The sequence below is a fragment of the Neovison vison genome, chromosome 11 (genome assembly GCF_020171115.1).
Source record: "Neovison vison isolate M4711 chromosome 11, ASM_NN_V1, whole genome shotgun sequence".
NCBI lineage: Eukaryota > Metazoa > Chordata > Mammalia > Carnivora > Mustelidae > Neogale > Neogale vison.
In genome coordinates, this window is record NC_058101.1 from 142,068,899 (window position 1) to 142,093,498 (window position 24,600).

The following is a 24,600-nucleotide window of genomic DNA, read 5'->3' on the forward strand; positions in this document are numbered from 1 at the left end:
GGTATTGGCAAGTTTTTCTTACTTGTTTTTGGTCTTCTGGTAGACGTATAGTAGTATTTCATTGTGGCTTTAATGTGCATTTGTTTAATGGATAATGATGTTGAGCATCTTTTCATGCGGTTAGTTGATATCCATATATCGTCTTTGCACATTTTAAAATTAGGTTGGTTGTTTTCATATTGTGGAGTTTTAAGAGTTCTTCATATATTTTGCATTCAAATCTTTTGCTGCATGTGAGATTTGAAGATAGTTCTCCTAGTCTGTAGCTAATTTTTTCAAAATTAAATTAAATAGTAAATTTAATTTACTATTAAAGATAATAGTATCTTTAGCTCTTTGAACATCTTGAAAATAGCTGGTTTAAAGTGTCTAGTAAGTTCAGTGTCTGTGCTTTCACAGGAACCATTTATATTCTAGACTGTTGCCCCCCCCCCGCCCCCGCCCTGTGTGTGGGCCATGTTTTCTTGTTTCTTTGTATTTCTTGTAATTTTTTTGTGGAAAACTGGACATTTTGAATATTACAGTGTAGCAGTGCTGGAAATCAGATTCTTCTCTCCCCACAAAGTTTATTATTACTGCTTCTTTTGGGTATTGTTTGTTTAGTGACTTTTTTGAACTCATTTTGTGTATACATTTATGTATTCTTTGTGATGTGTGGCATTGAAGTATCAGTTTCATTACCTTAGTGGTCAGTTAGTGATTGGATAATTTCCCTTAAATATCTAGAGTGCCCCCGCCCCCATCTCCCAGTCTTTGCGGTGGGCTCTGTGGGTGTATCAAGCATACCCTCGAGGCCCAGCCAGGCAGTGTACAACTTGCTGTAGCCTTCACTTCCTGCTCGTGTAGAGCCTGAAGATCAGCCTGAGATGGGAGTTTAGGGCCTTCTCAGATCTTTTCTGAGACTGTCCTCCCCTCCCCCGAGCCCCGGGGAATGCACAGGGCTTTCTAGATTCCCAGGAATATGGGGAACTTTTCAAAGTCCTTACTCCCCAAAGCTTTTTATTCTCCAGGCTTTCCTCCCAATGTCTTTGGTTAGTCTGTTTCCCCCAACTGTTATCCATTGTCCCATGTAGCAGCAACTAATATATTTATTTACCTGTAAATATTTTCAACAGACTTCTCCAGCTACCCACTTTTTAGCACTTGGAGAGTTCTGAGTTAAGCAAGATAAAGGCAAGTCTTTTGTGCTGGTCTTTCAAGGCACCCATTTTACAGTTGACTGTTGAACAACACAGGTGTTTTTTGATCAGTGCAGTACTATAAATGTTTTTTTTCAGTAGCATTCTTTAGTTTATTGTAAGAATACAGTATGTAGTACATGTAACATACAATATATATATTAATAGGCTTATCAGTAGGGATTCTAGTCAACAGTAGGCTTTTAATAGTTAAGTTTTGGGGGAGGCAGAAGTTTTGTGTGGATTTTTGACTGCACGGAGGGTTGGCATCCTAAACCCTCATGTTGTTTAAGGGTCCACTGCCTTACAATTTGTGAATGAGGGTCTATTCTAAACCCCACCCCCCCTTTTTTTTAACTCTGTTTGTTACTGGTACCAGGAAGACAAGCTATTTTTCAAGGCTACCCACTGAATTGGAGAATAGAGGATGGAGCCAGGGTAAGTTAAAGTGTTACAAAGCTTGTTACTTTAACCAGAGTTCAGATTGTTTTTAAGTGTTTCCCTGGACTTAGGTGCAATAAGATGTTGTTGCAAGCTTTTGGTTAGTTTCCAGAGTTCCCAAAGAGTTGGTTCTGCCAGTTTCTGCCAGGTTTTTAAAATTGATTTTACGGAGGACAGACTTTTGGAGCTCCTTACTCTGCCATTTTCACTGACATTACTCAAGTATGAATTTTTAAAAAATCTCATTGTCAGTCTTTTTATCAGCAAGTTAGCCAAGTTTTCCCAATTAATACCAAAAGAGAAGGTGTGGACATTGTTACTCGTTTTGAAGTGTTTGTGTATTGTACACATTATCAAAATATTTCAGGAGTCTCACTCATTGGGTTACTGTGCTGGGGTCAAGACCCTGCATTTAAACCCTGCATAGGCAGCATGCTTTTCTCAGTTTCAGGCCATAGACAATCCTTAATCTCTCTGTTGCTTTTTTTAAAAACATGATTTCTAAGGTGTATCTGGCCAGGGGAACTCTATATTCCTCCTGTTACTGAAAGGGAAAGTAGCTTTTTTTTTCTTTTTTAAGATTTTATTTATTTATTTGAGAGAGAGAGAAAGACAGACAGAACATAAACAGGGGGAGCAGCAAGCAGAGGGAGAAGCAGGCTCCCCCCACTGATCAAGGAGCTGGATGTGGGACTCAATCCCAGGACCCAGTCCCAGGACCCTGTGATCATGACCTGAGAGCCAAAGGCAGATACTTAACTGACTGAGTCACCCAGGTGTCCCAAGAGAAAGTTTGATTGCACAGTTGGCACTGTTGGGATTGATATAAATCAGTCATGTGTTAAAACTCTGGGGAGTGGAATTGATGAGGGCGTAGAGTGTGTCATTGTATATATTTCTGTATTGTTTGAGTTTCCTCCAATGAGTATTACTTTAAGAAATAAATTTAAAATACCTTGTAAAATAATTGCCTACTGGTCTAGTGTATTTGTTGCTTATATTATGCCCTTAAAAAAAAAAATCCTTAAGATGAGTTGGATTGCAATGATCATAGCAATTGTTGTCCTGTTATTAAGTGATTGATAAAGTGAGGACATGATAATAGGAAGGAGGTATATAATTGTGTTTCCTGTGATGGTCATTTTTCATGTATTGGCTATTTATCATTTGTTCATCTATTCAATCTTATGATTTTCACTTGTTTATTGAAAGCCATAAGTACTTGAAAGGTAAATCCTCATTTGTAACTAAACTGTTGAAAGCTACTTAATATAATCAAAACCCACCCTTAGCATTCTCTGCCTTATACTTTCCTGTATATGTCATTTCCATCTTGTGATCCAGCAGAACCTTTTCTAGAGGATTAGATTTAGGAGACTGCATTCTGATGCTCATATTGCAGCTAGTCAGTTGTATGACCTTGATTTAATCTCTCTGGGTCTCAGATTCATCATTGACAGTATGAAGGATTTAGGCCAGTGATCTGGAAACTATATTTCTGTGGGCCAAATCTGACTCAGTGTTTTTATAAATAAAGTTTTATTGCAACACAGCCATGCTCATTCATTTGCATATTGTCTGTGGCTGCATTTGTGCTCTATCTTCAGAGCTGAGTAGTTCTGACAGTCATGTGGTCCACGAACCTAACATACTTGCTTTCTAAACCTTTATGGAAAAAGTTTGCTGTAACAGACTATCAAGTTTCCTTCCAGTTTAAAAGTTCTTTTAGTTTTGGGGTACTTGGGCCAACTTTTTTCTTTTTTTAAACTATCCGCTGATTTCTTAGCAAATCAACAGAAAAATTCAGCTGGAAGAGGGGAAATAAGTCTTATATTGTTACTTGTTAAACACATCTGTCGTGTTTTGTTGTTAATTTCTGTGGTTATCAACAATCACAAAGCTCAGTATCCTGTAACAATTATATTCAGTTGGTGAGGTATAGCTTAGCCTCACTTGTCGTCTTCATTCTGGGATCCTAGCTGAAGGAGCAATTCCTACCTGGGAAAAAAAACAATGGATAAATCATGTGCCACCTCTTAAAACTTTTATTCAGAAGTAGCTTATATTACTTTTACTCACATTTCTTTGGCCAACAATGTTAGTGGTATAGGGAAGTGTAATCTTTCTGCAGAAGGCCCCCACAAGTCACCTGGCACCTTCAATGGGTGGATAATCCTTCTCCAGGGAGGGCTGTGAGTCCTTAGGAACAAAATCGTTTACCACACCCTCTTTAAAATGTTTGCTAGTGTGAGGAGACTGGAACCATGGCAGAAACTTGGGTTTTAGGATTCTTTGTGTGTTATTTTTTCATGAACTTTCTGTAACTAATAAGTAACTAGAAATTGGCCCATTGAGCTTTTGGAATATATTCTGATTCTCTCAACTGGCTTATTTAATAAATGAACAATGTAAAAATATAATGTGTCTGTTTGGATTTCTTTTTTTTTTTTAATAGATTCTTGATGTTTTTAATCTATATTTCTCACCCTGAAACCTAGGTAAAGTTCTTAACTTCCTCCCCCACCGCGATTACTTATATTTTTAAATCATCTCTTACCAAATTTCATTTGAACATACATTCCTATGTAGTCCTTGACTTGGTTCTCTTCTCTCTGTCCTCGCAGCTGCCATCCCGGTCCAGGTATTTTTCACCATTTGCAGCAGCCCTGTAGCTAGCTTCTCTGCCTCCATACTTGCATTTTTGTAATTCATTCTTTACACATCCATCAAAGTGATTTTTCTAAAATGTAAATTGACCTTGTTATTCCCCAGCACTTCGTACCTTGTATTCTCCCCTTAAAGCTCAGATTTCTTAATGGGGCCTCGAACCTTTTTTTCCTGGGAATTCCCAGATATATCCTGTATGCATAGCTTATTTTCATGACTGGAAAAACAGTATTTGTCCAAGAAAGATTTTTCTAGAGTCTATTTTATGAATTCACACGGTATTTGGTAGATGTTTTCCACTTACAGAGATTCAAACACTTGATGAAAAATATTGTGCAAAGTTGACTGGTGCAGGTTTTTTTAAAGATTCGGGAGTATCGCGTGAATGGGGGAGGGGCAGAGAGGAGGGGAAAGGGGACAAGCAGAGCTCCACGAGGGGCTTGATCTCACAACCCTGAGATCATGACCTGAGCCAAAAACAAGAGTTGGAAGCCTAACGGGTTGGAAGCCTAACGGACTAAGCCACCCAGGCGCCCCATTGACTGTGCACAGTTTGCAGCATGATCCAACAGCAAGGGTGCTCCTGTTTGGATGCTCAAGGGATCATTCTTTCTTGGAAGAGCTTGGTTAGGCCTGATGAGCTGCAAAGAAGGGTAGATTGACTTTCGTTTTGTTTTGCTTTCTCTGTGACCTGCTTTCAGAAGTTTTAACATGTATCCATTTTATTTTATTTTATTTTTTTAAAGATTTTATTTATTTATTTGACAGAGAGAAATCACAAGTAGATGGAGAGGCAGGCAGAGAGAGAGAAGGAAGCAGGCTCCCTGCTGAGCAGAGAGCCCGATGCGGGACTCGATCCCAGGACCCTGAGATCATGACCTGAGCCGAAGGCAGCGGCTTAACCCACTGAGCCACCCAGGCGCCCCAACATGTATCCATTTTAGATCTATCCATTTATTTGACCTCTTTTAGTGACCTAACATATTTTTCCTTATGACCAGCTCAGCAGCTTCTGGACAAAAGAATGTGGAAAAAATACATTTTTAAAATACTGTCTCTGCAAGGTCCTTCATGTTAGGTCTCTATTTCAGAAGTAAAAATAGCTTCATTGAACGCACAGTGGGATAGGAGATTTCTCCTGACATTCAAATACTTGCCTTTGAAGATGAACTAGTGATTTTAGTTTTTAAAGCTAAATGTTTTCATTATTTAAAAAAATTCACTGACAGAAAATTTCTTTGATCAACTGTTATCGTGTCTTTTTATCTAGCCTAATTACATGGAATTATTAATAAAATGAATCCAATATCTCTCAACTCTGAGGCTTTGCAGGTTGTAACCACAACTTTGTGTTATTGTAAGCTAATTTTGAAAAGTAAGCTCAATTTTTTTTGTTTTGTTTTTTTAAAGATTTTATTTATTTATTTGATAGAGAGAGATCACAAATAGGCAGAGAGGCAGGGCAGGCAGAGGGGGAGGGGGAAGCAAGCTCCCCACTGAGCAGAGAGCCCGATATGGGGCTTGATCTCAGGACTCTGGGATCATGACCTGAGCTGAAGGCGGAGGCTTAACCCACTGAGCCACACAGGTGCCCCTCAATTTTTTTTTAAAGCAAGGTTTAAAAAAAAAAAGCACAACTGTACATCTGAGTAAACAGTTAAAAAGAAGTCAGAGGCATCTTGACCACATCCTTAAGCATGAGGAGTATAAAAGGTGGTAGTGATGAATACAGTGGTTTACAGTGGTTACATGGAGGATTTGAACTTTCTCTGTTAGATATTTCTGTAACATTTCTATTGCTGGGGCCAGAACTCAGGACCCTGAGATCAAGATCTGAGGGGAGATCAAGAGGTAGATGCTTAACCTGCTGAGCTACCCAGATGCCTCTCTCTTTTTTTAAATAAACAGTATTGGGAAACAAATTTTTAAAGTTTTTTTTGTTTTGTTTTTAAATGAAGAGTTACTTGGTTTCCTCCTCCTTAGGGAGGAAACAGTCTTTTTTTTTTTTTTTTTTTAAGATTTTTATTTATCCATTTGACAGAGAGAGATCACAAGCAGGCAGAGAGGCAGGCAGAGAGAGAGGAGGAAGCAGGCTCCATGCCGAGCAGAGAGCCTGATGTGGGACTCGATCCCAGGACCCTGAGATCATGACCTGAGCCGAAGGCAGCGGCTTAACCCGCTGAGCCACCCAGGCACCCTGGAAACAGTCTTCTTATCAGGGTTAGAATAAGCTGCCTTCTGGCTACTTAAAATATTCTGCAGGTTCTATGAGTAAATCTAGGAATACCTGAACATCTTGAATTTTCTTTTGGGGTGTAGGGTTAGAAGGGTGTGGATAAGAGGGTCCATATTTTAAACATTCTTGTGTGTCTTAGTTCTCTAGTCTTGCCCTCTCTGAGCTCCAGACTGCCTGCTTGGTATTGTTAGTTGGGTTATCTAATAGGCTTCTCAAATCTGAGATTAATGTATTCCTTTCCTGTTGCTTCTGTAACAAATTAGTAAAACTTTAGTGCCTTCAAACAACATGAATCTCTTGTCCCACAGTTCTGGAGGTCAAAGTCTGAAATCACTTTCACTGGGCTAATATCAAGGTGTTATAAGTCTGCGTCTGGTCTTCAGGCTCTGGGGAGAATCGTGCCTTTGCCTTTTTGAACTTCTAGAGGCTGACCACACTCCTTGACTTGTAGCCCCTAGCTCTATTCTCAGTTCCAGCAGCATAGCATCTTTGCTCCTCCTTTCCTTCTGCTTCAGTCCTTCTGTCTTCTGCGTAGTGGAGTAAACACCTCAGACTCTGACTCTCCTGCATTTGTTTTACAAGAAAATTTGTGATTCTGTGGGGCTTACCCAGATAATCCAGCATAAATTCTGCATCTCAAAATGTTTAACTTAATTATGTATGGAAAGTCTGTCTGTCTGTCTGTCTTTTTTTTTTTTTTTTAACCAAGTAAGGTCACACAGTCATAGATTCTGGGCATTACAAACATTGACATCCTTGGGGAAATTCAGCCTACCACTGGATTAGGTAGCCCCTCAAATCTGTTCCTCTTCCATCCTTCCTTATTTCATTTAATAGTATGACCATTCTGAGGCCAATAACCCAAGACTCATTCTTGATTTCTCTTTTCAGGTCCTTCTCTTTCCTATCTTTGTATCCCAGTTACCATTCCCATCTTCATCCACATCCAATCCATCACATCATATCTAAATCCTATCAAAGTATTATCTCATTTTTACCCAACTGCATCTAGAATCTATCCTCTTCTCACTAATTTTCACTAAAATCAGAAGCTTTTAGCATTTTGGAGCCCGAGGCCCTAATCCTGTCTTACTCTCTTCACTGCTGGGTGTTCATAGTTAATTATGGAACAAGGTAGTGTGGGCTAGGTGTCATGTGCCACAGGACAGACCCCAGTCACTTTCTTCCAACCACATGGAGAGAGGAAATGAGCACTTACATGGTAGACGATGCCATGGAGAGAATTTGGGTCAGTCAAGGGTGATTATCCTGAATGACAATTAGAATTTCTTATTAAATATTTCAGTCTTTTTTATTCTTATGACAGATAATGTTTTTTCTCTTAATGTTGACAGTAGCGAATATAATCAGTCTAACCTCTGGTTATTTTGAGTGACTCCTTCCTCTTCCTCCCTTTCCTGAAGAAGGCATTTGTTTAATAAAATTCTCAGGTTGCTGATTTCCAGCTATGCATAAACTATGCATAATCAAATGTGGTGGGGAGAATAGTACAGCTTCAGAATTAAGTCAAACATCTGAAAAGATAAAAGAGTCACTGTCGAAATAATTTCAAAGTTCAACCTCCACATTTTATTATTTTGAATTCTTTTTCCATAATGTCCCTACATTTTGAGGGTGACTTCACAATTCAGTGAAATAAAGGAAAAATGGGTGATTACTTGAACTAGTCCGTTTGTCATTAATAGAAGATCTGGAAATAGCTATATAATCCCCCCCCCCACTTTTAGGGGAAAAATTGCTGATTGGATTTTCAGCAGCCTTATTGTACAGCTTTATTTGTTAAATGGGACCTTAAATCCCACCTTAGTTAAATTCCTCAAGATGTGAAAGTGAAAATTGGAGCATAAATCAGATATTCCAAGGAATAAAGTATTCTACAAATTAAAATTGATTTTTAAAGCAGAAATGCTGCTGAGCCCCCCTCCAAAATAGAGTGTAAAGATGTCCCTGTTTATTTCTTCCCCATTTAGTCACTTGTGGTGTCATTGACTAAATTTGTTACCAGTAAGTACTTGACATTTTAGTTGTGTGAATACAAATATTTATTGATCCCCCCACCCCCCCGTAATGTATACCAGTTGCTGTTTCTTACTGGGTTAAGCTTTACATTTTGTGTGTTAGCATTTGAAACAAAAAATGTATGTAGTTAGTTTAAACTTTTTTAAAAAAAAAATACAGTTTAAGAATTATTTAGGAGATCCTAGAGTCCCAAATACATTACAGATGAATCATTTTTGTTTAATTTAAACAGAAGAAAAATTTCCCTGTTGTTTAAAAATAGCATTGAGATAGATTTCACACATCATATAGTTCACCCATTTCCAGTTAATTTTTAAAACCATTTTCCTAGGGTCCTTTCAGTCTGCTTTTTAGATATTTACTGCCTCTTTTTCTTAATCAGTAGACAAAAATAAGTGGATTGAGCTTTATGAGAGAAGGGTATATCAGGATAGAGGGCAGATAAATCAAGGGCTCAAGATAAAAGTGAAATGAAGGGAGGAGAAGAACATTGGTCTGGGTAAGAAGGGAAAAAGACAAATGGGAAGTTAGGTTGGTGTCTTAATGATGAATTACAAAGTAGATGGTAAGAAACCTGGGCTTGTGCTTTTCTTCACCCTGGTTTGTAGGGCCCTATTGTAAGGGTAGTGCATATGGGGACTAGGGTAGACAACAACACACAGCCTTATGGAATCCAACCTTCCTCACTGATGCTTCAGGATACTGTATGCAGCCCTTGTGTTTTGCTTAATAGTACTTTGGTATAAGATTCTTATTCCCTCTGCTTTTTGAACCCCCTCTCTGTTACCCTATCCCCTCATAGCCTCCGCATACTCCCATGTGCTGCGGTATGGGATTTTCTGTTCTTCTCTTCTTTCATCATTCCCCTTGTCTTAGCCCTCCAATGCCTTCTTGTTGCACTGAGAATAAAATTCAGAGTCCTTACCGGGGTCTTCCAGACTCCATAGGACCTGCCTTTGACACCCTCTCTGGTCTCAGTTCATCCCTTTCTCCCTCTTTGCCCACAGTGTTCCAGCATTGCGCTGACCTCTCTGTTCTTCCTCACATACATGCCTTGCATACTTCTAACTCAGAACCTTGTACTCTATTCCACCTACCTGGAATGTTCTTTCTCAGGTTGGTCTGTTTGTTTGTTTCTTTCCTCCTTTATGCAGGCTTCTATATAAGGTCAACACCTCAGGGAAATTTCCCTGACCACCCTATCTAAAATGGAATCCCCCACTGTGATCCTCTATCTGCTGCTTCTCTTTTATTTTTATCAGACTTTCCCATACATGACATTATAATAAACATTTATTTTCCATTTGATTATTGTCCTTCTCCCCCACTGGAATGTAAGCTCCTTGAAGGCAGGCTTGATATGTTGAACATACTGCATCTTCAGCGGCCCAAATGGTGCCTGGAACACCGGGGCAGGCACTCAGTACTGTTGAGTGCATGCTGAATTCTATACGATGCGTATTCACACTTCCCAGGAGAAGGGATCTGTTGGCTTGTCCAATGCTGAGTGCATCTGTCAGGTAGGGTTTTAGGCCACCTGCCCTATCATTTCTGGCCAGCTGTTTACGCAGGGGCTTGCTTATCCCTGGTACATCCAACCAGTAGTGGCCAGGACAGTGAGGTCATGTGGTCCTCTTCTTTCATTATCTTATTCTTTCCCCTTGAATGGTCTGGTCCCTGCGGAAGTTTTAAGTTTCACCTCTTGGTTCATGAGAAGAATTTTGCCAGATCCCATGCTGCAGAACAGGTCTTCTTGAGAATCTGGAGAAATGATAGGAAGCAGTGTTTTGGCCTTCTTGACCTTCTTTATGTCCTTGTGCTGTGTTGTCCTGGCCTATACTTTTGTGTGCTTTCTCTTCCTGTTTGTTTTGATTTTAGTCTGTGCTTTCTCCTCTATTTCCTTTCTTGCCCCTTTTTTCTCTTTTGTTCTTTTTTCTCAGTTGCCATTTTGCTTTGCCCTCTATGTCTTTCCAGCGGTTGCCTAATTTAAATTCTTGCCTATAGAAACCTTCCAGTTGGCCTGTTGTGCATGCTCTTTGCTCTCCTTTGTTTGCTATGACTGGAGAGAGACGAGAAAGGGAATGGGACTGAAACATTTTCTTCTTCTTCTTCTTTTTTTTTTTTAAAGATTTTATTTATTTATTGGACAGAGAGATCACAAGTAGGCAGAGAGGCAGGCAGAGAGAGAGAGGAGGAAGCAGGCTCCCTGCTGAGCAGAGAGCCCGGTGCGGGACTTGATCCCAGGACCCTGAGATCATGACCTGAGCTGAAGGCAGCGGCTTAACCCACTGAGCCACCCAGGCACCCCATTCTTTTCTTCTTTTATTTAACTAATATTTGAAGGTCTGTTTTGTGTTAAGACCTTGTGTCAGGTTCTGGGCCACCTTCATGAACAAAATACCTATGTTCTTAGTTGGGGAAACAAAGAGGTTGAGTATTACTCATTCATTCATTTGTTCAACAAGTATTTACTGCAACTAGAATACAGTGGTTGGCAAAAACAAAAATTCTTCCATTTTGGTAAGTCAAATGTACTTCAACTAGACAATTACACAGACGAATGATCTATTAACAGCTGTGTGGAGTCCTACAAAAGAGGGCTCCATAATGCTATGAGGATATATACTGGGGGATTTGATCTGCTCGGGAGAGTTGGGCACAGCTTCCTTGAGGAAGTAAAGGGTGAGTTGAGATCGGAGGCACAGTAGGAATTAACTAGGCAAAGGCGGTAGGGGAGTGGGAATAGCAGATGCAGAAGCCCTGCTGCTGAGAGGGGATTTGAAACATTTGAAGAATTGAAAACGTGGAGAGCAGGGTGCCCGGAGGCTGAAGAAGTAGGCGGACATCAGAGCCCGCAGGGCTTTGTCAGTCCTCTTAAGGACTTTGGTCCTTACCCTCTGAGCAAGGAGATGTCTTTGAAGTGCTGAAGCAGGGAAAATGGGGGGGGGGAGAAATGTATTAAAAAAACCTTTATTTTTTTTTAATCTTTATTTTTAAAAAACACTCGTCTGAATGCTGTGGAGAGTAAGTGGCATTGAGCATAGGTGTGCGTGAGGGAAAGGACGTGGGTGGCAGTGGCAGTCCAGAAGAGAGATGGGGTTAACAGCTAGCAAGGATTTTTAAGTTTCCAAACCTACCCTCATTTCCTATTAAAGGTGTTTGTGTATCCAAAAATTGTTTTTTGAAAGTTGACTTACTCGGAAAGACACAGATGCAATAAAACTTAACGTTCACTCAAATGAGAAATGAAGGATGATTTAAATTAAAAGGGATGTGAATGGAATTACACTCAATTATCTAGGATAAAGATAATGACTGAAATTGATTAACTTAGCTCTGCGCTTCTGGAAGCCTAGGTAAAGTAGGAAATAGTAGGTCATGGGATGGATTAGCAAAAAGAAGTGAAAGACCCTTCCCCCAGTTGTTAACTAATTAACTGCTCTTTTGCCTTCTTGTAACCGCTTGGCTTTTAGGGTGTGACACTGGTCTCCTGTTTGAACAAGATACCTTCTGCTAATAGCCGAGGCATAGGCAGGGGGCCACATAGTCACGTAGGCAGGATGCATCTCTGCTGAGTAATAAGGTCCAACTCCCCCTCCTCATTCCCCCTTCCCGCCTTTTTCTTCGCCCGCGTGGGTCCTCCAAAGCCAATCCGCAAACACCAAGTATGCCTTTTTCAAATGTTCAAGTTGTCAGCCAATCAGCTCTGCCCCATCCAAAACTTGTTTGTATCTGTCTATAAAAATCCTGCACCACCCCAGCCTGGTGTGCTCAGCTAGCAGGAGCTGCTGACCACCCGCAGGCGCCTGCGCTACAATAAAGAACCTCTTGCTGCTTGCATCCTGTGGCAGTGTTGAGTTCTTGGGTAAGGGGATCCACGGGTCTTTCACAAGCATGCTAGTTAAGCAAGGGACGTTATCCTGTCCTTTTTAAACATTTGAATATTTTATTATTGGAATAACATTAAACAACCTGGGAAGATCTGGATTATTGAAACCTGAGACCTCAGTTCTTAAGATCATGGCATTAATCCATCTCTTGGTAGTAGGTCACATTGGTATTTCAAAAAGTTAAAATTTTCAGAAAAACACAGAGCTGAATTATACATACACATTTTTTATTTGATCCCTTGCAGAGGCAAAATGTAGGATAGTAGAGGAAGTGAGGAATATAGACAGGGTAAGAAGCCGATAATGAAAACCTTGGACCCAAAGTAAACTCTTTTTTTTCTTAAATTTGTTTCTTTTTGAGAGAGAGAGAGAGCGCAAGCGCACAAGTGTGGGGGTAGCAGCAAGGAGAGGGAAGGGAGAAGCAGACTCCCCTCTGAGCAGGGAGCCCAATGTGGGACTGAATCCCAGGTGCCCCCAAAGTCAGCTCTTAATATATTTCCTTGAGGACTAACCCCTTTTGCTTCACAGATACTTCCTTCCTTGGCTGCTTCTCCAGTAGCCATTTTATCTGTGTCCATAATTACTTATTCGTAGAAGGCACCTTTCTTGCCTTGTAAGATTCATAGTCAGGGACAAAGAATGCCATGTACAAAACCAGCAGTCTCATTTCTCAGCTATTCACATTCCAACCACTAAAACATACTTTCAGAATAAAGAACCTTGAAACAAAAGTAATTTCTAATTCTTTTAATGAAGTGCTCTAGGGTTCCCAGTGACTCTCCTGTGAGTTCTCTGCTCCTGGGGCTTAATCTCTCTGTGTTCCAACCCCGACCCTATACTTGGCCAGTGGCTTTAGCTATACTGTCTACTCTCCTGGTAAAATGTTAGGCCCAAAGGCACAGAAGGGTCCCAGGAGAGCCAGAAAGAGCAGTACAGTAAGGTTCAGGAAGTCAGAGAAGTCCAAAATATTGGCATCTAAGACCTCTGCTCTTGAGATAGTAGTCTCAATCCATTTTTGATAGTAGATAATACTGGTGTAGACTCCAGGGAGAGATGTAGCACAGCCTAATCCCCAGCTTACCAGTCCTAGTTGGGTCCATACACCGTTAATATGACATGACAGAGGTCCTCCAGAATCACCCTGAGGAAAGATAGGGGTCATGAGGGTAGTGAGAAGGGACCTTGAAGAGGAAAGTGGCCACAAGAGGTGGAGAGTTCCTTAAATGGGGCAATAGAACCCATGGTGCAGAAGAACCCTAGAGGGAGCTAGGCATCTTACTGCATTAGGGGAAGATCATGGGAATTCTAGAATCATAGAATTTGAAATTGGCAGAGACCTTAGCTAAATATATCAGTAGTTTCAAAATACTCACCTGTGATAAAGAAGAAAAATTAATGTGATGAATTATTTCCCTAAAGGTAAATTTATTTCAATTTAATGAACAGTCCTTATTTTTCTATTCTTAGGTTCTTATTGCCTTTTTAAATGTTAAAATAATCCTTTCTTATATAAAATAATAGTGATAGTAGTTGATGGTTTATCTCTAAATCTTGCTGTCTCTTTTCCTAACACCTTATTGAGATATGATTCATATACGACACAATTCACCCATTTAAAGTGTACAGGTCAGTGGTTTTTAGTATATTCACAATGTTGTTCAACCATCACCATATTTCCGTCACCCTTACAAGAAACCCCATACCCATTAATAGTCGCCCTCCTTTCCTCTCAGCCCTAGGCCAGCTGGTAATCTGCTTTCTACCTCTATGGATTTGCATATTCTGGACATATGAATCATAGGATATATGATCTTTTGTGTTTGACTTATTTCACTTAGAATACTTTTTTCAGGGGTGCCTGGGTGGCTCAGTGGGTTAAAGCCTCTGTCTTCAGCTCAGGTCATGATCTCAGAGTCCTGGGATTGAGCCCTGCATCAGGCTCTCTGCTCAAGCAGGGAGCCTGCTTCCTCCTCTCTCTCTCTGCCTGCCTCTCTGCCTACTTGTGATCTCTGTCTGTCAAATAAATAAATACAGATCTTAAAAAAAAAAAAGAATACTTTTTTCAAGATTCATCCTTGTAGCATCTGTCAGTGCTCCATTCCTTTTTATGGCTGAGTACTATTCCATTATTTGGATAGACCATATTTTGTTTGTCTAGTTATCAGTTGGTGGGCATTTGGATTGTTTTCACTTTTTGACTATTATGAATAATGCTGCTATGACTATTCATATGTAATTTTTTTCTGTGGACATGTTTTTATTTCTCTTGGGCGTATACCTAAAGTGGAATTCCTTGGTAATATGGTAACTCTGTATATAACCTTTTGAGAATAGTAATTCCAAAGCAGCTGTACCATTTTACATTCCCAGTGGGAGTATGAAGTTTCTAATTTATCCACATCCTTATCAACTCTTGTTATTGTCTGCTTTGATAATAGCCATCTTAGTGGATATGAAACCGTATTCCACTGTTGTTTTATTGCAAATAATGAATATACAGATAGAACATCTTGGCAGAATTAGAGAAAAGTATGTGTGTGCGTGTGTGTGTGTGTGTGTGTGAGAGAGAGAGAGAGAGAAGAAGAAGAAGAAGAGGGAGGAAAGGGGAGAGAGAGAAAGAGAGAGAGGGAGGGAGGAAAAGGAAATAAAACCCAAGTGGTCATTCTAGGACTAAAAAACAAAATACGTGAAAATATGTGAAGAAAACTTTCACTAGATGACCCTAACACTAAAACCTAGATGACAGGAGAGAGGCAATGATCTTGAATATAGATTAATTTATAAGTATCCAATTTGAAGAGGAGAGAAAGGTAAAAAACAAAAAACAAAAAAACAGTATCAGACAGTGTGAAAATATCAAAAGATGTAACTTACACTTTCTGTTTCAACTAGACGAAGAGAGAAATGAGAATATTTGAAGAAGTCATGAATGAAAAAATTCTTAAGTTTTGGTAAAAGATAAAAGAACAGATTAAAAAAACAAAAACAGGGGCGATGTGGGCTCCCTGCTCAGCCAGGAGCCTGCTTCCTCCTCTCTCTCTGCCTGACTCTCTGCCTACTTGTGATCTCTGTCAAATAAATAAATAAAATATTAAAAAAAACACAAAAAACAAAAAAACAAAAACAATGAATCCTAAATAGGATAGATACAAAGAAAATCACTCCTAGCACATCATATTCAAACTTTTTTTTTCCTAAAGATTTATTTATTTTAGAGAGAGCGAGAGCATGCACATGTGCAAGGGAGGGGCAGAAGGAGAGAGAGAGAGAGAGAGAGAATCCCAAGCTGACTTCCCCTGACCTGAGCCGGAACCAAGAGTTGGATGCTTAACTTAACTGAGCCACCCAGGTGCCCTATCACATTCAAATTTCTGACAATCAAATGTGAAGGTAATTATATTGAAAACAATCAGAGCAAAACAACACATCACACTCAGTGGAAGAAGACATTCTTCATTGGACAGTTAATGATCAGGAGACAGTGGAATGACATCTTTTGAGTGTAGAATGCAATGTTCTTACTTAAAAATAAAGTTGGCAGTTCTATGTCAACTTCTTAATATATTTGTAAAAATATACAAGTCTGTGAAAACCCCAGTAACCAATGGTTAGCATTTCTCTAGATTAAAAGTGGAAGAGAATTAAATTCATCAGTAATTCAGCATAACACAAGAATTATTGTCAGAACCTTTGTCTCCTGATTCCCAATCTACTGTTGTTTACATATAGGAAAACCCAGATCAAAATTAAAGTCTCATATTAAAAAAAAATTCAGAGCAAACCCTAACCTTGCAACTGTCCTTCATTTTAGCTATATCACCAGCACATATTTCATCGTCTTGGATGACTGGCATTGATTCTGGCAGCATGGAACCGATTGGGTTGTAGAGTCGTTCACAGACCTGACGGTCAAAGACGGGTACTTCTGCTTCCTGGAGAATGGAGGGAGAATCAGGATCTGTAAAGACAGACAGGAATGAAAGGAAAAGCAATCTGGAAAGTTGCAAGGGCGACTTTCATTCATGATTAGCAGAAATGTCTGTGGGAATCCAAAAGCAGAATATAGTCACTTTGCAGTCATACTTGCTAATGCAAGAATATTTTTGGTAAATTTTATCTTAACACAATGGGTAGTTCAAAATTATTTCAGTTTGTCCTAAGGTTTTTCTGATGTGCCAATGTGGGGTATTCCTCGTGTTCTAGATAAAGAGAAATTGGGATACAGTTTGATTCAGTAAAGATGTGAGTATTTGAAGTCCTTCTTTTCCTGTTTTTCTGCTCCCAGATCATTTCTTGTCACGCCCTCTGGGAAAGAGCTGACCCAACACTTTAAAAACAGATTTTGAAAACCACTAGACTCTTCCAGGCTTTAGATAAGTTTGTTAACCTTTTTCAAAGAAGTAATTATCTGTTCAAATTGTTAGTATCTGTTCTTGCAGCTGTAGCTAGACTCTAGGCAGGATCTAAAAGTAAATAAAATAAACATAGTAAATGTGAAAAAAGATATTTTATTTGAAGACTTATAGATAATATCAATGGTTGGGCTTTATTAAAAAGTATTTGCCATTGTATTGGTATGCATAGAATGCAAATGTTCTGGAGTGGGTACAAAAAGAGGAGGATGGATAAAACACCCCCCCCCTTTTTTTTTTTTTTAACCCATTCTCACCTTCATCGTCCTTAACATTTCCCCATCCAGTCACCCAGCAAGAGGCTGGAATTTTCAACTGCTTTGTGATCCGGGGCAAGCAGATGGGCAGGATGGAAGAAGTAAAGGTGACTCTAGAGACCAGTTTCAGCAAGGCGATGTCTGCAGTAGTGTGTTGAGTTTGGGGATGGGTGATAATTTTGAACACACGATGGTTCACACTTTGACTTGTCTGGTCTAGCTGAATGGATCCCAGCTGTACATTATAAAACAAAGGAATCCAGCGCCTAAGGGGAATAGAAAAGGGAGAATAAAAATGGAGCATCCCAGGTGCTACAGCTGGGTGAGAACAAGCTGCCTATGTGTAGCACTGAGTCTCTAGGGAAGAAAGGGTGGTAACAGACCTAGAATGAACCAGGCTTCTTTCAGCTTGGACTAGGGTTGATTTGTTGCTGTTTCTCCTTTCCTATCTTCCTAATCACTCTTTCTTTTGTTGTCTCCTGTCTCCAAGGTCTCCTCTTACATGCTTTATGGCCAGAGTTTTGTCCAGTATTCTCTTCCATTTTCTTGGGAATTCTCTTTTGTGTTGTGTCCCCTTTCCCCCCATTGATTCCATGTTGTTTATCTCTCCTTGATTTTACTGAAGCACATTCTCCCAAGGCTTCCTGAGAAAATGTGCATGAGAGGTAATATTTTTGCTGCTTTGTATATATAAAAATGTCTTCTTTCTATCCCACAGTTGATCAATAATTTGTGTATGGGTAGAATTCTGGGTTGGAAATAATTTTCTCCCAGCATTCTGAAGTTCTTGCTCTATTTCCTTTGAGCTTTTGGTATTGTTCTTAAAAAGTCCTGCCGTTTTGGTTTCTATATATATTACTTATCTGTTGTTGCATAACAAGTTATCACAAATTAGAGGCTTAAAAAAATAAACATTTATCTCACAGTTTCTGTGGGTCAAGAATCAGGTGTGACTTAGGTGGGTGCCTCCAACTTCTCTCTCACGAGGCTACAGTTGAGCTGGGCTGCGTTCATCTCAAGGCTTGATTCTGGGAGGATCTGTTTCCAAATGCCCTTATGGTGGCAGGCCTCAAGTCTTCACTAGCTGTTACAGGCTGGAGACGTCAGTTTCACATGAGCCTCTCCCTAGAACTACTTTCCACATGGCACCTTTCTTCTCTTACAGCAGTAGCCCTGAGCGAGAGAGCTCAGATTGTGTTTGTGATCCAGAAAAGCTTAAGACAGTTCCCTGGCTGATGTTTAGGAAATAATTTGGCACAAAGTAAGAGAAGTTTCTAATATAGTGCCTAACTCTGTCATTTCTTTTTCTACCTCTATGTCCTGTCCCTTGTCCAAGGTGATGTAGGGTTTCCTTCTGCCTCCTTCTCACTTTCTTTGTTTTGTATTTGTTTTTTCTTTGTTTTTTAAGATTTTATTTATTAATTTTAGAGAAAGAGATTGCAAGCAAAGGGAGGAGCAGTGAGAGAGAGAATCTCAAGCTGACGGAACGGAACGCTGAGCACAGAGCCCGACTTGGGCCTCAATCTCACGATCATGACCTGAGCCTAAATCAGGAGTCAGACGCTTAACTGACTGAGCCACCCAGCTGCCCCAACCTGTCTTACCACTTTCCTTTGTCTGTTGGTTCATTCATGAAGTCATTCAAGTATTTACTGAGAACCTGTCTTCCTGCTAGTCACCAGAACTAGGACTCACATTTTTATGCAGTGTGCTGCTGTCAGTATCCACCTGTCACTGACGAGAGACCCTCCACAGACATGGTTCTCGCCCAAGCGCACACTGACTTGCCAAGGCCAGTGCCCTTCAACAGCATCCTGGCCACCCACAATACGGCCTGAGTATACAGGTCGTCCACACACTAGAGAGAGAAGAGAGACAGACATGTAGAACCTTGGTGTCCTGCTCCTCAGGTCCTCATCTTATCATCCTCAAACTCCCATCTGTTCCTAGGACCTGAGTCCTCTCTTGGCTACAGCCTCCATCCTATCCCAGTTCCAAACCCAGCTAGTCCAGGTTGAGACCACTCACCTGATTGCAGATCTTTCTTTTCAGGGGAAGAGCTTGGGCAAGACCCTAAGACAAACACCATATCGTTAATACACAATAATGCATTTTATGTCTAGATTCATTGAATGATGAAGCTTTCCACACATTTTAATTTCTCAGATTTATATTAAAGGCCAGATTTTTATAAATGTCTGCCCATTAGTGAGAATCTCGAAAATTACATACTTAACCTGCCCTCTTTAGCAGCATACACAGAACGTAATTTAACTTTTACTGGAAGATTCAGGATTGTCATCAGGAATATCAGGCATATTAGGTTGTAAACACAATGATGTCTTCCGGCGCTTTTGAGGTTAATGAGCTGTTTTCTTTATCTGAATTCGCATTTTACAGTATCTGTGTATCTTTTCTGCTACCTGTTACCTTTTCTCCTGTTCTCAGCCTACCCTGCTTTTAAATCATCATGGGCCAGAAAAATAAGTGAACAAGCTTATGCCTGAAATCGCTCAGAATTCCTGTTTCCTCTGCTTACAATGCTCTTTTCCTAGATGCTCCTCGCTAAGTCACTCAGCACCTTCAGGGCTTTGCCCGAATGATTCCACAGTGAAACTTCCTTGACTACTCTATTTAAAATTACACCACACCTCCTGCCCTGCACCCCTGCTGCCCCTTTCGTTTCATAACATTTAGGACTTTCTAACCTGCTTTAAAATATATGTATTTAATAAATGCCGTGATTACAAGCCCCATGAGGGCAGGGGTCTTTGTTTACTGCTTCCCGAATAATATCCCCTCAGGATTTCCCCAGGACACACTCTTCATAAGTAATGTCCCGTGGTGAAGTTTCCTATTGTTCTATATGATAACTTTTTCAGCAGAAAACTTCTGCCACCCGCTCGTGTCCCCCTATCCCTCAGAGGCTCACCCAGTAGTAAAGACAGTAGGAAGGTGCTGGCAGCAGGGCCCATGTCTTGGTCCTCAGAATCAGCACTTTTTGTGTCCAAGGAGAGGCCAGCTGGGGGGTAGCCAGAGAAGGGGAACGGGACCAGCTTCTGCTCTTGGATGTATTTCTCTGGTTCACCCTCTGCTCTTCTTTGGTCTTCACCGCAGAGCCAGCAGTGAAGGGGTCAGACTTCAGAAATGCGTGGCAGGACCCAGGGGGAGGAGCTGGGGCCTGAGGCGCCCCCTACTGTCCAGGGAGAGCAGGATGTCTGGGGTTCCTGCTTGTGGATTGGAGGATGCGGTAGACGTCTGCACAGGGCAAGTCAGAGGGGATCAGAAGGAACGGGACCCTTTCCTCTAGCAAGAAAGTGGAAGATGGACAGGATTCTTCAACTCTTTTTTTTTTTTTTTAAGATTTTATTTATTTATTTGACAGAGAGATCACAAGTAGGTAGAGAGGCAGGCAGAGAGAGAGAGAGAGAGAGGAAAGCAGGCTCTCCGCTCAGCAGAGAGCCCGATGCGGGACTCTATCCCAGGACTCTGGGATCATGACCTGAGCCGAAGGCAGCGGCTTAACCCACTGAGCCACCCAGGCGCCCCTTGGACAGGATTCTTTAGAAGCAAGAAAGGGAAACGAGGAAGTTACCTAGTACCTGGCTAATTTTCCCCCAAATTTTTTTCTTGTTTTGTTTTGTTTTCTTCTTTGTCATGGTGTTATCAGTTCTTGGCCTTTAGGCTAAGATCAAGGGTAGCATCTTTGTCACAGTGTTAGCCATAAAATATAGGGCAAGTCAGATTTTCTGGGAAGTAGATTAAGAGATTTGTGTGCAGAAGTTTATTGGGGAGTAGTCTAAGGATCAACACCTTGAGAGGTGAGTGGGGACAGAAGCAGGAAGGAAGCAGGATTGGGCAGAGGGAGAGCTGGACTGTAAATCACTTGCATAAGGGCCACAGCCAATCCCACAAGTTGCTCTGGAGCTGGGGTGGCTCTTCAGAGATGTCCTGAGTGGAGACAAGAAGGCTGGGCCTTTGGACTTCAGTATGATTGGATGTAGGCTGCTGGAAAGGAACGGGCATTACCTTGGGTGAAGTGACTCTGTTGACAATTCTTGGGATAGAACTTAGCCATGAGCTAAGAGCAGCCAACACTCCTGGTTGTTAAGAGAAGGAATACTTTAGTCCTGAAAGGGGATTTTGGGTGCCATGGCACAGCATCTTCTACAGAATTCTCTGTGCCCTTTATGTTTCTGGTACCACCTGTTTGTAGGGTACTAGGTCTGCGGAGATAGAACTCACTGAACTTTTAAAGCATGTTATTACTCTCTCATAGCTCAAACTCTTGGGAAGTTTGAAAGAAATACATGAATAATTAAATAATAGAAGACCAAAAAAGGTAGCGATTTTGGTAAGGTTTATTCAGTTGCAACCAACAAGACTCAGACTAGCTTAAGTAAAGAGGGGATCGCTTTAAAGATACTGTTATGGGCTGAAATGTGCATCCCCCAGAATTCATGCACAGAAGTCCTAACCACAGAATGTGGGGTACCTAGAATGTGACAATTGAAGATAGTGTCTTTAAAGAAGTAATTCAGGTAAATGAGGTCATTAGGTGTAGGCCTTAACCCAATATAACTGGCGTCCTTACACAAAGAGGAAATTTGAATGCAGACATGTATGAAGGGGAAATATGGCTATGTGCAAGCCAAGGAATGTCTTTTAGGAGGATCCAGCTCTGCTGACACCTTGATCTCAGACTCATCTTTAGAACCGTGAGAAAAAAAACCTTGTTTTTTAAGCCACCCAGTTTGTGGTACTTTGTTAAGGCATATCTAGCAAACAGATATAGCTATCTATGGAACAATAGGGAGATCAGAGTAACAAAGACATCTGGAGCTATCATAGGACAGATCTGGATGGAGACCAGAGTAGGAAGGTAGCTCCAGATTCATGATAACTCAGAAGCTCATCACGAGAGTTCAGGATTTTCATTTGGGTCCTCTGCCAGTTGTATGGCTCAACCATAGTCCATGCCTTTTCTTTCTCTCCACTATACCCTGCCCAAGTTTTTCCTTATTTTCATTTCAAATTCCCAAGAATTTGAACAGATGGTCTTGTCTTGTCAGGGCATAGTTCCTTGGCTATGAACTTCTTGTGTTCGGTGTGAGTGCCCTTTTGCATGTTGCGGGGAAGATGAGGATGCAGAAATGTGGCCAGCTTAGCAGTAGGGACTGTTGTAGAGGGACACAAGCCAGATTCACTGTATCTCAGGGTATTCCAATTTATGTATGGTATCCACAGGAAATGGTACTATTTAGTCAACTCATGTAAGTATAGCTTTTTAAGAAGATCTCGGGATGAGATTTGCCTTCAAGTCATGTTTGGAATAAAGGTAGTCATTTGGCAAAGACACCAAAGCTCTGGACAGGTCTTTCTGTTGATTTATCAAAGGAACAAGAATTTGACCAGACCCTTTTTTTTCCTCTGGGAGTCTTAGATCTAGCTGTCCTAGATCTTTGGACTTTTATATCCCTGGATAAATCTGAAGTCGCTGGTTAACTCTTTAGAATTAGTAGATTGCTTACGGATCTCTTCTTTTCCCTTTTGTTTAAATGTCTTACAAAAAATACATAGTTTATTTTGGTTCCAGTTTAGTTAGAAGTAAGCTTTACTGGAAGTAACTAAGACACCAGCTCCTTCCTCTGAAAACTGAAAGTGAAAGGGAAGTATTAAGTAGTTATCTTGCTTTTCCTGTCCAAATGGTGGTTCAGAGTAAAAAACAAACAAACAAACAAACAAACAAAAAACCCCACAAAAAAACAGAACAAAACAAAAAAACAACCAGGGGGCTTAGTTGATGAGAGGGAAGAATTTCAGTTAATAAATGTGCTTGGACTGATGGAATTTGAAAATCACTGCTTGCAGCCCCTCATAAGATCCTTGATTCGGGGGATGGTTATCAGAAGAAGATAGTTTCAGATGAGAACTTGATAGAGTCCTCAGTCTGTTACCATTTGAATCCTCTGATCAATCTGAGCATCATGAAAAATAGAAAAAGGCAGATGTGTGTCTCCTGATACGACAAAGTATGAAGCAATATTCAGTGACGTATTCAGATAAAAAAAGGTGAAACCCGAGTCTCTAAAGCTGCTTCTACTCATAGCACACAGAGAGGATAAAGAGTAAGTTTAATTATAGTACAAGTCTATAATCAAATACAGAATGCAGGACATTATATAAAACAACAAACTGATGATTTCTATAATAAGCAAATGGTATGAGAGTAAAAAGGGATGGAAGTTCTTTGGATGAAAAGAAACTTAAGAGACATAAGTATGTGTGGCCCTTGTTTGGTTTGTAACAAACCAACTTGAAAAAGACATTTTGATACAGTCAAGGATATTTGATAATGAACTGGGTATTAGATAGTATCAAGGAATTATTCCTAGTCTTGATAGATGTGATAATGGCATTGAGTTATTGAAGAAAATGTCCTCTTTTTCATTTCTTCTCTTTGTTATTTTTTAAAATTCAGGCATAATTGACATAAGCTGTTATATTAGTTTTAGGTGTACAACAGAGTGATGTGACATTTTTACATATTGCAGAATGGTCACAGCAGTAAGTCTGATTATTATCTGTCACCTTACAAAGTTAACACAATATTATCGACTGCATTTCCTGTGCTTTATGTTACATCCCCATGACTTTTTCATAGCTGGAAGTTTGTACATCTTGTTTTTCACTCGTTTTGCCCCCTACCCACCCAAATCCTCCTCCTCTCTGGCTACCACCAATTTGTTCTTATGTCTTTGAGTCTGGATTTAGTTCTGTTTTGTTTGTATGTTTATCTTTTATTTTCCACATATAAGTGAAATCTTGTGGTATTTGTCTTTGACTTACAATTAGCATAATGCCTTCAGAGTTTATCCAAGTTGCCATGGATAAAATTTCACTCTTTTTATGGCTGCATAGTATTCCATTAGATAGATAGATAGATAGACAGACAGACAGATAATCACATCTTCTTTATCCATTTATCCATCAGTGAACACTTAGATTATTTCCATATTTTGGCTGCTATAAATAATGCTGCAGTGAACATAGAAGTACATATGTCTTTTCGAATTAGTGTTTTTTTTTTCTTCAAGATACCCAGTAGCAGAATTGCTGGATCATACGGTAGCTCTTATTTTTAATTTTTTTGAGGAACCTCCATACTGTTTTCCATAGTGGCTGCACCAGTTTACATTCTTTTTTTTTTTTTTTAAGATTTTATTTATTTATTTGACAGAGAGAGATCACAAGTAGGCAGAGAGGCAGGCAGAGAGAGAGAGAGAGAGAGGAGGAAGCAGGCTCCCTGCTGAGCAGAGAGCCCGATGCGGGACTCGATCCCAGGACCCTGAGATCATGACCTGAGCGGAAGGCAGCGGCTTAACCCACTGAGCCACCCAGGCACCCACCAGTTTACATTCTTACCAACAGTCCACAAGAGTTCCCTTTTCATATCCTCACCAGCAATTGTTATTTTTT

The 24,600-nt window shown here is 40.3% G+C and overlaps 2 protein-coding genes across 5 annotated transcripts in view; one reads left to right on the plus strand and one right to left on the minus strand.

The window, feature by feature from the left end:
* The window catches only part of SH3D19 (SH3 domain containing 19), a 179,796-nt gene that overhangs the window by 18,663 nt on the left and 136,533 nt on the right, over positions 1–24,600 (plus strand). The gene's annotated exons all lie outside the window — the stretch shown is intronic.
* LOC122889588 (serine protease 48-like) lies at positions 15,763–17,706 on the minus strand. Its single transcript, XM_044224881.1, has 2 exons — positions 17,122–17,706; positions 15,763–16,410 (listed from the first exon to the last, which is right to left on the minus strand). The coding sequence occupies exons 1-2, from the start codon at positions 17,423–17,425 to the stop codon at positions 16,199–16,201; spliced, it is 516 nt and encodes a 171-aa protein (XP_044080816.1). The 5' UTR covers positions 17,426–17,706; the 3' UTR covers positions 15,763–16,198.